Below are 14106 nucleotides of genomic sequence, written 5' to 3'. Positions count from 1 at the left end.
TCATTCACACCTCTCTTACTGTGTGTTCAGCAGGGATGCGGATCTGTCTGAATCTGCAGCACTATTTCGTGTGAGGACTGTTTTTTTTTCTGATCTATCTATCTGAAAGAACAGGCACAGATGCAAACTACAGGACTAACCTTATATTTCAGAAAATATTTGTCAGACGTACAGATCAAATGTTTGAAGAGACGATAACACTTTACAATAAGGTTCATTAGTTGACTTCTACAGCATTTATTAATCTTTAGTTAATGTTAATTTCAGCATTTACCAATGCATTATTAAAATCAAGAGTTGTGTTTGTTGAAATTAGTTAATGCACTGAATTAACATGAACTAACAATGAGCAACTGTGTTTTCATTAACTAACATTAATAAAGATTAATAAATACTGTAATAATTGTATTGCCCATTGTTTGTTCATGCTAGTTATTACATCAACTAATAGAACCTTATTGTAAAGTGTTACCAAAGAGACTTTTTAATCAAGCACAATGGATGCTCCAAATTATGAAATTCTAAACCTATATCTGAGATTTTAACTTAACACCATCATTAAAAAGTAGTTTTGAAATGTTTTTATTTGTCTGCTAAAAATACACAACAGCGGGAGGGCAGTAGGTTTCCTGCATCAGAGATGCTGATGAGAGAGGAGTCTGAACACATCCTCTAAATAGCTTCTAAGTGCAGCCCCTCCTTCCTGCCTCCATTAGGACGTTTGTGTGGTCAATAGGCTTTGCCGATCTCCAGGGACCCCTATATTGATTTTACTAGAGCAAGGAAAGGGCACAGAGATGCAATATGGGTGATGCATAACCAATGCCTGGGCTAAAATCGTAGATATGATTTACAAACTCGCAGCAGCTGGAAAAAGTACTTGGTGTGCTTGAAGACTAATCAGAAACCAACACTGATTACTATATATCCACAATATTGGCAGCAAATTTGACACAAATTTAAGCAGGTTTGTCCTTGGCCTGCATGCAAAGCCTAATGGAATCACAGTAAAACAACACAGACAAGTAAAGTTTGTTATACTTTTATATATAAAAAGGCTATATAGAGCATTTCAATTTCACATCAACATACCTCTCCATTTACAGTAACACAGAAGCCATATATTCACACTTCACTCTTAAGCAGAAAACAAGAATAAGGTACTTCAACATCATCAGGCAAATTACTGTCATTTTTGAAGATTTTTGAATACCTTTATACACGATCCTTGTGTCACTGAATATTGAAACAGTAGTGGGAAAATGCAAGGAGGAAAGAGGGAAGAGGGAGACAAGGGAGCGCTTCTCTAACCACAGACAATACACAGACCAGAAACAAAGGGGAAGGACAAAAAGATACGTAAAGGATACCCGACAATAACATACTCTCAAAAAGCAACCACTGGCAACCATACAGGACGACTACAGAGGTGCGGCCACCTGCGGAGCTGAGGACCCCAGTAAGAGTTTACACAGGAACCAGCTGCAGGTGGCACTTAAGAATCATTCTCTTCTGGTGAGTGGGTCCAGCACATAAACTCTTCACAGTAAAGAGAGTTGCACTGGACTCTTGCTAAATCTAAATATATTTTCATATGTATATATATATATTTAACAGTAAGTAGTTATTTAATATTTTTTCTTTTTTTTAATTGTCATCACAAAAACACTTAAAACCAAAATGATTACAGTTAAATGTGCTAATGTGTTACATATTTTTTAATGAGTGACTGCTAATAAGTAACTGTTACCATAGATTTATTGCTTTGTACATTGAATATGGTTATTACCTTCTGCTAGGACTATGCAAGCCCTTTTCACAGGTTCTTCCTTCTTTACTTGATGGAAACTCTCCCATCCCCCTCCATCCCAGCTCAAATATCTCACTACATGTTACCTTTGGTTAATTGTGCAAAGAAATTGACACATATGTAACAGATTAGTAATCTTGTGTAAATCATATGTAACAAAAATGTGTAAAATACAATTAAAAAAACATTTGTAAAGACAAAAACAGTTCTGACCCATGCATAACCAACATTCACAGATGTCAAAATGGCATGGAGTTAAAACAATTGCATGGAAATTAAAGAGTTCGTAGCCTTGACACACTGTGCTTTTGCTTTTTGTAGCTCTTGCAATCCCAATTATCTAAAATCAAACCCCTTCCCAAGCTTCATCTATTACACCAAACACCAAATTGAACAGCACCGTCCAAAAATATATTTATATTTACGGATACGATTGAAATAATTGCTGAGCTTGAGAAACACTTTTGTTGCTTTTATCTAAAAAACTGTGCTTTTTGTCCTCTGCCGTGTCATAGACAAATGTCCTCTTTAATCTCTCAAAAAACATGACAAATGATGGACGAGTAACGCATCATGAGGTTGTGCTGTTAAATTACATTGCACAGCTCTCTCAGTGCAATCAGAAAAAAAAGTGGAAACCAGTTGCTTGGCTGGAATTCTCTACAGCAGTATTTCTCCACGAATGACTCTAGAGCCTCGCTTCTGGAAGCCAGTTTCCTGACTAACTCTACAGGCTTCTTTATGCTGAAAAGGCTCAGAATAATGGAGTGGAAAAACTCGGTTTCAGAATATTACACATGATTGCACTTGAAATAAAGTTACTCTGTTTTAATACATAGAAAATGTACAGTCTGCCAATTTTTGATATGTGCCATCTCCTTTGAATAATTGACTCATTTAAATTAATATGTAAATGTAGGATTTGATCATTTAAATTTGTGCAAACATACAACAATTTATAGGTTATTTTTCTATGTTCACCGATAATATTTTTTTCAAAACTCACAGACACTACAAAATCTACAGTGTTGGCATATTTTTTTTTTTTTTTTTAATCCTGTACTGTTTGTACAGTGGCTCCAAAAAGTATCTGGACATTTAAGTTACACTTAAAAATGTAGAAATGTCATTGCATTAGATTAGATAACAACAGGTTTGTTATATTCAGTTATATATTGATATATCTAATAAATAATATATCATTTCAAAATGATGACACTTCATACATCCACTTATTTAAAGCAAAGAAAGACAAATTGCATTTTAATTTTTGCAGATTACACTTAAATTTTCTTATTTGATGATGCAATGGAATTTATACACTTTTAGTTGTGACTTGTGTCCAAGTCTATCCAAATACTTTTTTGTTCCACCGTATGCTGCTGTAGGGCTGTATGCATTGTGTGTGTGTTTGTGTGTGTGTGTGTGTGTGTGTGTGTGTGAGGTCTAGGAGTAATCCCCACCCTGCCTGTGTCTGTAGCCCCCTTCCTCCACACCTTCCTGTACATATTCCTCTCGTTTATCCCATCCTTCTGCCCATCCGCCGTTCAACTGTGTAGTGGCACCGTAGGTCTTGGCTGGACCTCCCAGAGCACCGTGGCTGTGGGTGATGTCTCCAGTTTCCTCAGCCAGCTCATCTTCATCAATGAAGCCACACTTTTCTTCACTGGTCTGTTCTGGATCTGCCCACGGCTGCTTCTCCCCCGAGGCGAAGATGCCATAGAAGATTACACCGCCATAATGCACCATGGCAGCGATAAGAAACACATACTGCCACTCTTCTCGGGTCTGAAAGGAAGAAAGAGTTGTCAGGAATTCATTGACATAAAGGAGCTGCAAGAAAAACGCATTAAATAATCATAGGCTTAATGCTGGTGAATCCAAGCACTTTTGGTAATGAATAAAAGGTAGGGAGAGAGATCTGAAAATCTGTCACACAGAACCTTTTGAAATCACAATATTATTTATATATCAGATATAATAATATAGAAAAGAATCAAGATAACAGTTTTGCTGTGATTCTCAAACCACGGAAGTGTCACGCCTTAGCCATCTAATCCACCACGGGGCAAAATCTTAACGTACTGAAGATCTAGAATTCAAAAGAAAATCCTGAAGGTGGTCTTACCTTGTTTTTGGTCATGGCTCCCACAATAAGAGGGCACACCATTCCTGACAGAGTTCCCACTCCGTTAGAGATTCCCATGAGGATACTGGCATAGCGAGGAGCGATGTCTAAATGATTGACATTGAAACCTGATGGACAGTAAAGGTATACATTACATTAACATCGGACAAAATAGAAATAAATTTTTCTCTTTTTGGCACTGAATTAATAACAACACACCACGGTTGCTATTGTTCCCTAAAACAAATGACTAAAATAAAATAAAATTTTTAAAAAAACGTTTATACTAAAATACACACTGCAAAAAATACACTAACCCTAACCCAACATTAATAAAACTTAAAACTATAATAGTATATCAATGACACTAAAATAACACTTCAACAAACAACATTACAGAATGACATTTTTATATGACTGAATTCCTCTAGTATAATCTGCACATCGTGGTCCTGCAACAAGAGTGAACATTTTTCAGGATCTCTAACATGATGCTGGAGATTCAGACTAAAAATAGAAAGAGCAGCCATCTTGTAGAGCGGAGGAGTCTCTGGCCCCTCCCCCTTTGAGTGCTCTGCCTGTGAGGCTGCTCTCAGGGGACAGTGTGTATGAATTATTGAAAAAGTCCAGCAGAACAACCTATTCCTTCCAAGCTGCAGCACAGGAAGAGCATTTTGAGTGATAAAAGGAAAACATGGCATTTTGTCAGAAATAAGTCATTAATTGCTGTGATCCCTGGCTGTGGATATGGTGGCTTTTTATTACTGTTTTTTTCTTGTCATTGTTGTGTATAAAAATCAGGTTAGCAAGGCAAAATATTAAATCAGACATACTGCTTCTCCAAAGACTTGCCTGATATTGCAAATCCACTGAAGCCGACAGCCAACACAAGAAACGAAATGGCCACTCCTTTACTATGCGAGTAACCAACCACTAACAATAGAGTGGCCTCCATCCCAAAGCCTGTGAAAGATAATCAACACACTAAGCTAAAAAAGACAATTACATGACTATTATTATGACTATTAATATTCAGTTTGAAGAAATGTTTTATTTATTTTCATCCATTCCTTGAACAATCCTAGCTTACATGGATTTAATCAGAATTCAGTCTTATAGGAGCTATATGCAGTAGGCTGCTCTCACCTCCGCAGTTCATGATCTTCCGAACTGTGGTAGTAGACAGGATGTTTTTGCTACGAAGGAAATCGGCTATCTGTCCCCCAATGGGTACGATAATGGTCATCACCAGATGGGGCAAGGCTGACAGCATGCCAACCTGAATAAGACAGCAGCCGACAGACTCAGAAGCATCTTACTGAAAACACTGCAGAAAGCATTAGCCATTAGCCAATGTTAGTTAATACTGTGGAAAAATAGGATGTACTTAAACCACAGAAAAGAGGAAAACAGGTCCATGTAAAAATCCTAAATAAAACAATTTTAGTAAATACTGGATAAATCTGATAAATAAATGTCTTCTAAAAAATAAAACAAATTGACATGCACCATCATAATGTATGTAAGGCATCACCATTAGTGTGTTAATACTACAACGAGATGTAAAGACATGATTGAAGGTTTAACTGTAGGAAGTGAGAAAACAAGAGCAAAATGAGATGCAAGCACAGACTTAAATCACCAATAAGTGATTGATGAATAATTCATTATGAACTATTCACAATGAATAATTCATCAACCTATTTCAGACCTTAGGGAATGACAAAGGTCACCCATTTACTGATGCACACTGGAATTACAGACAAACATCATATGTGATTTAGACACTAAGGCTAGCCATTCTGACCCAAATAAAGCTTGATTGCTGATTAAGTAATTATTAGTTATTTTGTCAATTATTAGGTTTGTATAAAACAAATACGAGTTTAAATGCAAACAACATGAAAGGTAAACTGCAATTACCTTGCTAATCTCAAAGCCAAACACCTCCTCGAAGTATGCAGGCTGGCTGATGAGCAGCAAGTAGAAGGTCCAACTCCTGCAGAAGTTGGCCACAATGATTGCATAGACAGGCATGGATGTGAAAAACTTCTTCCAAGGTGTCTTGAATTTCTGAAAGAGAAATGAGTATTGCAGCATGTGGAGTAAACGGTTACATTAGTACCCATACTGCTAATGATTTTATATGTCATGTCTTGATTCTGCGAGCAGGAGTGAACATTTTTGATTCTTTGTCAGTACTGATGTTCCCTGAGAGCGCATGGCATTTAGACCAAAGAAATGCACGCTGTCTGATATTTTATACGCTTATAGACTAACTCCTTGTTGGTACTTTAAACTCACAGATTTCATTAGATGTCCTCAAATAACACCTTGGTGACAAAATCAACCTTTGGTGACCTGTAGTGAGTGACACTGCTTGTATTAGCCTCTATCTCAAAATCCATACGACTGCAATAAGGTACAAATTCGGCTGTGTCTAATATTTACAAAATAACTATAAACCTAGAAGTGTGATCACCAAAGAAATATGACTTTTATCTTCTCATTGTTTTCAAGACATCCTGACAAAAATAACACTGTGGTTTTATTTACCCTATATGAAATCTCAAATTCAGATCTCTTCATAAAAGAAATTAAAATCAAGCAGAGAGAGAACCAGGAGTTTGTTTTAGCTCCCAATCTTAAAGTTGTCATAAAGCATAGTATACTAAATGAATAATATAGATCTTATTGTGAACAATTCTTCTGTGCATGTTTATTTTTTTGTTTTACAATCAAAATGCCATAACTGGACTGTCTGCTGAAAATGACAGACTTTTCCAATCATTTAGCCCCCTTACACTGCATCCCTGCAAGCCTGTGTTATAAGCAACACCCACATTTCAAAATCCAACAAAGAACAGATGCATAGAACAAAATATTTTAGAAGGACAACTTTTCTAGGCACAACCAAGTGAAGTAGATTTGTGTCAACAAGCAGCAAGCAAAAAATGAGCATTAGAATTATAGATAATTATAGAGCGGTGCTTAATTATAGGTTTGGGTGAGAGGAAATGTTATGCTGTTAGTCAAAACAGCTCTTAAAAAAGGAATTTAATCCTATGATCAAGCATTTTCTTCTGAGATATCCAACCCCACTATATCCGAGAGATTCCATTCCTATCAAGAGTGGAGCAAGATTATGTTTGTGGTCACTCACTTCTGCAGCACCCATGAGATTCGCACTCTCGCCGATGCTCTCCTCGATGTAGCAGCGTTCTTCAGCTGTGATGGTGGGATGTTCAGCTGGGCTCTCATATGACACAAGGATCCAAAACATATACCAGAAAATCCCAACACATCCTAAAGGGAAACAAACAGTTCTTAAGATGTTGGTCTTGTAAGAAAACATCATAAAAGAAGCAGACAGGAAAATCAGCAGACTGAAAACTCCTCATATAACTAATTGGATTTCAATTCATTGCTTTCCAGACGGCACTAATTCTTGGCCCAGTGACGGGCAGATTTAGGGTCAGCACAGAGGATAGACACATGAGAGAATCAAAAGGAAAAATCAATACCCAGCATCAGTGAGTCAATCCATACTACACTTCCTAAAATACACTCATCAAGAGCGTTAAGCACACTCATACAATGACAGTTTACATCACAATCACGGCTCATACAGTACATGCATAAACCACTCTTACCATAGACATAGAAAACAGATGACCAGCCAGTGTACTGCACCAGGATCCCAGCTAAAGGCATTGCAATGACAGCTCCAGCATAGGAACCTACAGAAGAGAAGAAGAGGAGTTCAATTGATCAAAAAATCAGACACTGAATATGCAATAAAACAACATTGGAAAATATGGTTCATGCCTAAATAATATTTACTAGAATTCTTGCGGATAAACAAATGTATCTTAAAATTTTAACATGCACACAATAATGAGGCACTAAGGTAGCAACTAAACAAATATAATGACATTGGTTTTCTTTATTATGCACTAATCTATTTTGCTTTAAAGAGAATAAAGATGGAAATTACCACAGAAGGAGGTTGTGGCTAGACGGCTTCTTTCCAGTGGAGGAGCCCACTTACTCCAGATCCCATGACAGGCTGGGTAGGTCACACCCTAAAAACAATAATACTACACATCAGCTCTATATCACAAAGAAATGTGCTGAGACAAAAAGTTTTGTGTAAATAGATTCTTCAGCAAAAGTATATCATGCCATAACTGATTGTTACAGGCTTTTCCCAGGAAGATTTTTTCTTTCTTTCTTGTTTTAAAGGAAGATCTATTATCAAGTGACCAAATGATATATAAATAACTATAGAGGCTATGGTATTAGATTGCTTTTTACGAGTGAGAGTAAATCGTACTTTCTTACCTCTACAAGCCCTTGTAATATCCTAACGAATAAGACGCAACCATAGTGAGCACGTGCAGCTGTGGGGATGAACATATTCAGTGTGGATGTGAGGAGAATGGCTGCGCCAAAAACCCTGAATAATAGATGGAAACATGGTTAAATTATAGAATATAGGTTATAGAATGCAAATATATATTAGCTTCCTCTGTAACATTTTATTCATACGTTTTTTATCGCTGAGAGAAAAGTATCAATATCTATAATTATCAATAATTCATACTCACACTATTTCAATCAAAATATAATCTAAATTCTGTGATCTGTTCTTAAGAAAAACAACAACAGCAACAAGAATATTTCCTTCGGTCGCGCGGGGTGATGCCAGCACTGCCACAGAGGAAATATGGCCTTCCATTTTATTTCCAATTTTCCGCCCTTCTTGTAGAGCGCGAGACCCTCTCACCTCTCTCCCAGCGGCGCTTGCTAATCGGATTGAGGGAGTTCTCCAGCACGAGACTCGCTGATTCTATTAGATCTCAATCACGTCGACCAATAGCCAAAATATGAACTGAGAACTATGGTACAATTTCAGCAACGTCAATTAAATCAAAGATTCGAAGATCTGAGTTAACAGACCTAATAATTGCAAAGCATTTTATTATAGGATAGTTCCTTGACAGCGTTCATTTGTTGTTAGCCAGCCATAAATTGTTTAAACACATCTCCAGTTTACGAAATGGCAGCTTTATTTATTTATTTATTTATTTATTTATTATAAATTGCTGTGTGATAGATGAGGTACAGCTAAACCCTCTGGCGAATGTCCGGGGCTGGTTGCCATGCCCCCCTCATTGAGCAGATTAGACACGGCTCCCCCCGGGATCTCATTAACAGGTGGAGAATGCCCCACAGACCCACTCCCACAGTCTAATCCTACAAACTCACACGACGGGTCAGCATTCACTCTGCCACTCACAGAACACAAGCAGGATGATCAACCATATGAACTCTCTCTCTCTCCCCCCACTTTCCCCTCTGAACAAATAAAAATTGTATTCCAAAGGTTTATATTATATTATATGAAAATCAATCAATTTATAATGAAATCACAACATTGATGTCTCATATGCATTTGACCATGGCCTTAAAATAAGAACGTGAGAAGCTAAGATAGCTAGCTTTGGATGTTTCTCAAGAAGTTCGATCTCTTTTGTTCGTTTTTCTGACTAAATAAACTTGGCTTAAACTGCACTAATGCATAAAATAAAGTGTTATAAAATAACTCGTAATGAAATTAATTTCACCACATATGTGTGACTTTAAGAGTCTTTAATAAATAAATAAATAAATACATAAGATTGGGTTGAACTTCTGCTAAATAAGCTCCTCCCATTATCCATTTTTTTCTTCCAATGGCAGGTACAGTTCCATTCGCCAATATGAATAACCACCCCTTGTATGATACAGCATGGTACCGCCATGCAAGCTATTTACTGTGTGGAACTCAAACCAAATGTAGAACGCATCACGTGTCTCTGTACAGTCAATATTTGCAGATCGAATTTGGAAATACGAATTCGAGCGTGACTATCGCTTTAATCGTCCGCTGTACGTTTATTTCGGATATTTATTATCGTCTTGCATTAATTCTCATTTTGCATTAAATAATAAATTTAACTTCTCCGAAAGAGAACATAAAGTTTCATTTCTGACGAACACTTAGGCCAATTTGAACTCGCCAGCTCATGTAACAATAAACAATTTACCTGCTGGTTTAAAAAAAATTGACATCTATATTAACCACGATAAAACAAAATATTATTAAAGACTATTTATTATTCGTGGTTTTTATTAATTTACTCAATGTCCTATCGTTAACATTAGGTATTTTTAGCTACAAGGTAAACCTACGGTTTTCTTTTGCAATATGGGAAGTTCTATTAACCAAGTGTGATTTCAAAGGCAATTAATTACTGTAGCATTATGAGCTAATAATTGCCTAATAATAATAATAATAATAATAATAATAATAATAATAATAATAGTTTTAAGTATAAATAAATTATTATATTTCTAGGGCTTTACCTGTTTGCCGCCAATCTAGAACAAATGTATCCACCGGGAATCTGCGTCACAATATAACCCCAGAAAAATGAGCCATGAATCAATCCAACTATTTCTGGGTCCCAGTTGAATTTTGCCTTCTAAGGGAGAGAAACAACAGAAAATATCAGGTTGCTAATCCTATCTGTAAAAGAGTATCGACAATTGAAAATGTGAATATATTTCAGAGCTGTATCAAACAAAATATAAATCACTGTGCAAAGAATAAATAAATAAATGAATTAATAAATAAAATGACAAGAGCGCAGGGTTAGTTTCCAGTTGAAGATTTAATCAATTTGAAGCTGATGACATTCAAGTAACCAAGGTCAATTTCTTTTTGCATGAGTAGCCTTCTTGTTTTCAATATTTTCCAAGCTAGCAATGGGACATCCACTAAGCCTTCTTCCAACAAAAACAAATCATTGTGCTTTTAAATTCTGTCCCTTTTTTATTTTCCGTAAAACAAAGTGTAGCCAAGGTGCATGCGTGTCTATGTGTATGTGTGTGTGCACGCTCTTGAGGGGTGTGGGGGTGTCACGAAACAGACGTGCACATATGAAATCCAAGCGTGCCTCGCGCACAAACCTCTTTAATGATGATCTTCCCGTTCAGGTGAATGGTGCTGTTGTTCACCATGCTCACTATGGCCACGCCTAAGTTGCACCGAATACCGAAGGAGATACAGAAGCCAAGGCCGCTCATTATGGCGATGATATAGCGGCGCGGAAGTCCAAAGCACGTGCAGTCGCACAGAGGTGGCTTTTTGTCCTTGATCTGGGTAGGCCGTCCATCCTCGGTCAGCTCGATATTCTCGCCAGGTTTTTGCCGCTTTTCTAACACTCTGAATCAGTCAGAAGAACATTTGTCAGACTCCTTGTAGGACACTTACATCATAACGACTACAATCCTGGAGAACCAGTAATGAATTTCATCCACACTTATTACTTATAACGTGTCAATAATTCATTTTAACATTTAATTCAATTTACACTCCCACTTGTATCCTATACTACAAGCTGCACATATTCAGGCAATAGTTATTGAAATGGCCTACACAAAGAGTTCTTTCTTATTTTTTTCACCACAAAGATTGTGTTAACTCCACATAGGCTTCGTGTGCTGCTGTAAAGCGCGCTGTACCGCATTGCAGCATTCTCTTCACCTTCACCTTATTTACATTCATACACAGGCTTAAGGTTCACTGATGTTCACGAACTTCACTAAGACTAATATTATTATACCAGAGCCGTAAGGAGAGTTTTTTTGAACAGTTATTTACTATTAGATAATGGAAGCATATTGTTTCAAGAGAAATTATATAATGTTATGTGCAAAATGTCTAGAATGTATTTTTTATATATATAAAAATACAAAAAATTCAGGCGTATTAAAATTTCATTTCATAAATCACATTTGCAAATGTGACGGGAATAAAATGCATTTTATTTTTTGATCTTTGGAAGATTTAAAATACACAAAATGCACATTAACTGCATTAAAATTGTAAATTCCGTTTTTGATCTCAGATGACAAATAAAAGACAATGTCCTAATATTTTGGAAAATAGCCAGAGGCTACCAAATGTCTGTAAGTATTTTAAAAAAACGAAAGAATGAGGAAATATGTATTAAAGGTAGTGCCTGGGAGAAAAAAGAAAGAAAGAAGGTATTTTCAGTTTCGAAAGAAAAATTCGTTCAGATGGTCGAGGCTGTCGATCTTTATTTATTTATTTATTTACTTTTACTCTCCTCATTGATTTCAAATATTTTTTTACAAGACACACTCACGAAACGATTCAATATAAAGGAGCATCAAACCAACGTGAAATACTTATGTAGAAACCAATTTTATCGCATGATTTCCATCGCGGTCTTTTTTTTTTTTAAAGGTATAACGGGAATACGTGAATGGTCTCTGAAAAGAAGGAGCACTTAAGGGAATCCTCTAATTTAACGATAACTGTTCAATCGTAAATGCATTTGAAACACCGGATTACAATGACAACCTTCAAAGACAGAAAAACTTGCATGCTTCCATCCCCTCCTCCCAAGATTATGCAGAATTACATAATTTTCTTCACGTCTTCATGAGGCGTGACGCCAAAACCGACTGGGGAAACTCGTTAGTGAACAGGCAAAACTTGCTGCAAATTCGTGATTTTCGGTTCTGTTATAACAATAGTTCATTTAAATCACACACAAACAAATGTAGGCCTATTATTTCTAAACGACTGAATCTGTTTTATAATGTTAAAATATCTTACTTGTACACGTGCCCCAGTGTCTTCCCCGCTAGCTGCTTCAGCCCCTCTTTGCTGGGCTTAAAACCAGGCTCCCTCGGAGTCTCCATGTCCAAATGTGATAATCCCTCGTTTTCCCGGTAATGTTAAAGTACCATGTCACAGTGTGAAATGACAGAGCATACCGGACCGACACCCAGCGGATCAGAGATTCAGTTAGACAGATGAGGAAAATTCACGACGGTGTTCACAGAGCGAAGAAAAAAAAAAAATCCGCCTACACACGAGAGATATCAGAAGTGGTCTGGCTCTGTCTACTCATAATTATAAACTCATAAACTGCCCTGCGCGCGATAAGAGCACGCGATGCCATCTCAGACTTGAGTCAACGAATTTACGTTCGCTTCAAATTGACGGAGTTGAAAAACAAATTCGGATTTGCCAAAAAAAAAAAAAAAAAAAACGACGTATGGTTAATTAAGAGAAGAATTTTTTTAAAAAGGTAACCAATTCCTCGCCTCGTACCGTCACTTGTTCGGTGTAAAGCGACAGTCGAGCAGCTTTAGAAGAAGGTGAATGGATTTCAGCACCAAGGTCAGCGACAGTTTCGGGTTCAGAGCGGCGCGAGCTTCCGCCGCCACTCCTTTATCAAGCAGCAGTGCGCTGTGCGCGGAGCGGATCGCTCCCTTCAGAGCCAGCAGCGGTGCACTGCTTTGGGAGGGGTTACAGAGGGGCGGACAGTGTTCACATTCCATTCACATTTTCTGTGATTTTGATCTCAAATTATCTGAATTATGATCCACAAGCGACAGAGGATAGTTTTTCGATGCTTATATGACAGGCACGTGAGCTGACATTCTAAGTTTCTGCATTTGTGCTTTTATGCCTATTGCTTGTTTGCCATGAAAGGCAGTGCAGGCCTCCTGGGGCGGTGCTATGGAAACCGAATGAGGGGTGTTTCCCCGTGTGATGGTGTGAAGGAAAGCGTATTAATAATTCATACATAGCTCACAGTCCCCTTCCCTCTTTCCGTAGCACCGTCCTTCACAGCAAAAATAAATAAATAAAACTGCTATTGTATGTAAAAAAATACGTCGAATTCGACGCAAATACACCCCAGATGCAAGCTATTATTAATTTAAGTCAGTTTCTTATGGTTGAGCATAATGAAGGGGCATTTTGATAAGATAATTTTATATCGTAGTATTTTTATTTTGATAACCTGCTAAATCACAGACCTCTTTGTAGGAAAGTAACTCTGCGCAGTTGAGCGGTTCGCACAACAGGTAGTCGAGAGCGCGCTCAGTGACGCGCAGGCGCCACCTTGTGTTCAAGACCGCATTAACAGAGGACGCCCAACAAGCGCTGAACATGTGTCCATACATTTCAATCTCTTTATTTTGGCATGTTCTCGTCGTTGGAGACAAGACTTCCTTTTATAAACTTGATCCATGGTTATTCATGAGCTTATTTTTTTCCTCAAGGATTAATGCAACT

General features: G+C 37.3%; 1 protein-coding gene across 1 annotated transcript; it reads right to left on the bottom strand.

Annotated features, from left to right (window-relative positions):
* Positions 1-1026: 1026 nt before the first annotated feature.
* On the bottom strand, positions 1027-13318 carry LOC128016924 (vesicular glutamate transporter 2.1). Its single transcript, XM_052601882.1, has 12 exons — positions 12634-13318; positions 10956-11211; positions 10350-10468; positions 8283-8397; positions 7936-8023; positions 7592-7678; positions 7102-7244; positions 5862-6011; positions 5085-5217; positions 4791-4901; positions 3939-4066; positions 1027-3598 (listed from the first exon to the last, which is right to left on the bottom strand). The coding sequence occupies exons 1-12, from the start codon at positions 12717-12719 to the stop codon at positions 3257-3259; spliced, it is 1758 nt and encodes a 585-aa protein (XP_052457842.1). The 5' UTR covers positions 12720-13318; the 3' UTR covers positions 1027-3256.
* Between the last annotated feature and the right edge of the window lie 788 nt (positions 13319-14106).

This window comes from Carassius gibelio, chromosome A7, assembly GCF_023724105.1.
Source record: "Carassius gibelio isolate Cgi1373 ecotype wild population from Czech Republic chromosome A7, carGib1.2-hapl.c, whole genome shotgun sequence".
In the NCBI taxonomy this organism is placed as follows: Eukaryota; Metazoa; Chordata; class Actinopteri; order Cypriniformes; family Cyprinidae; genus Carassius; species Carassius gibelio.
This window is presented reverse-complemented; position numbering and strand designations above follow the sequence as displayed.

Bases quoted from the DNA above. Each gene is read 5' to 3' on its own strand.
- LOC128016924 (XM_052601882.1), bottom strand. From the start codon at position 12,719: ATGGAGACTCCGAGGGAGCCTGGTTTTAAGCCCAGCAAAGAGGGGCTG. The intron at 10,469-10,955 runs GTTTGTGCGCGA...TCTCTCCCTTAG, and splicing joins GGAAGATCATCATTAAAGAG to AAGGCAAAATTCAACTGGGA. The intron at 4,067-4,790 runs GCAAGTCTTTGG...ACTGTCCATCAG, and splicing joins CAGTGGATTTGCAATATCAG to GTTTCAATGTCAATCATTTA.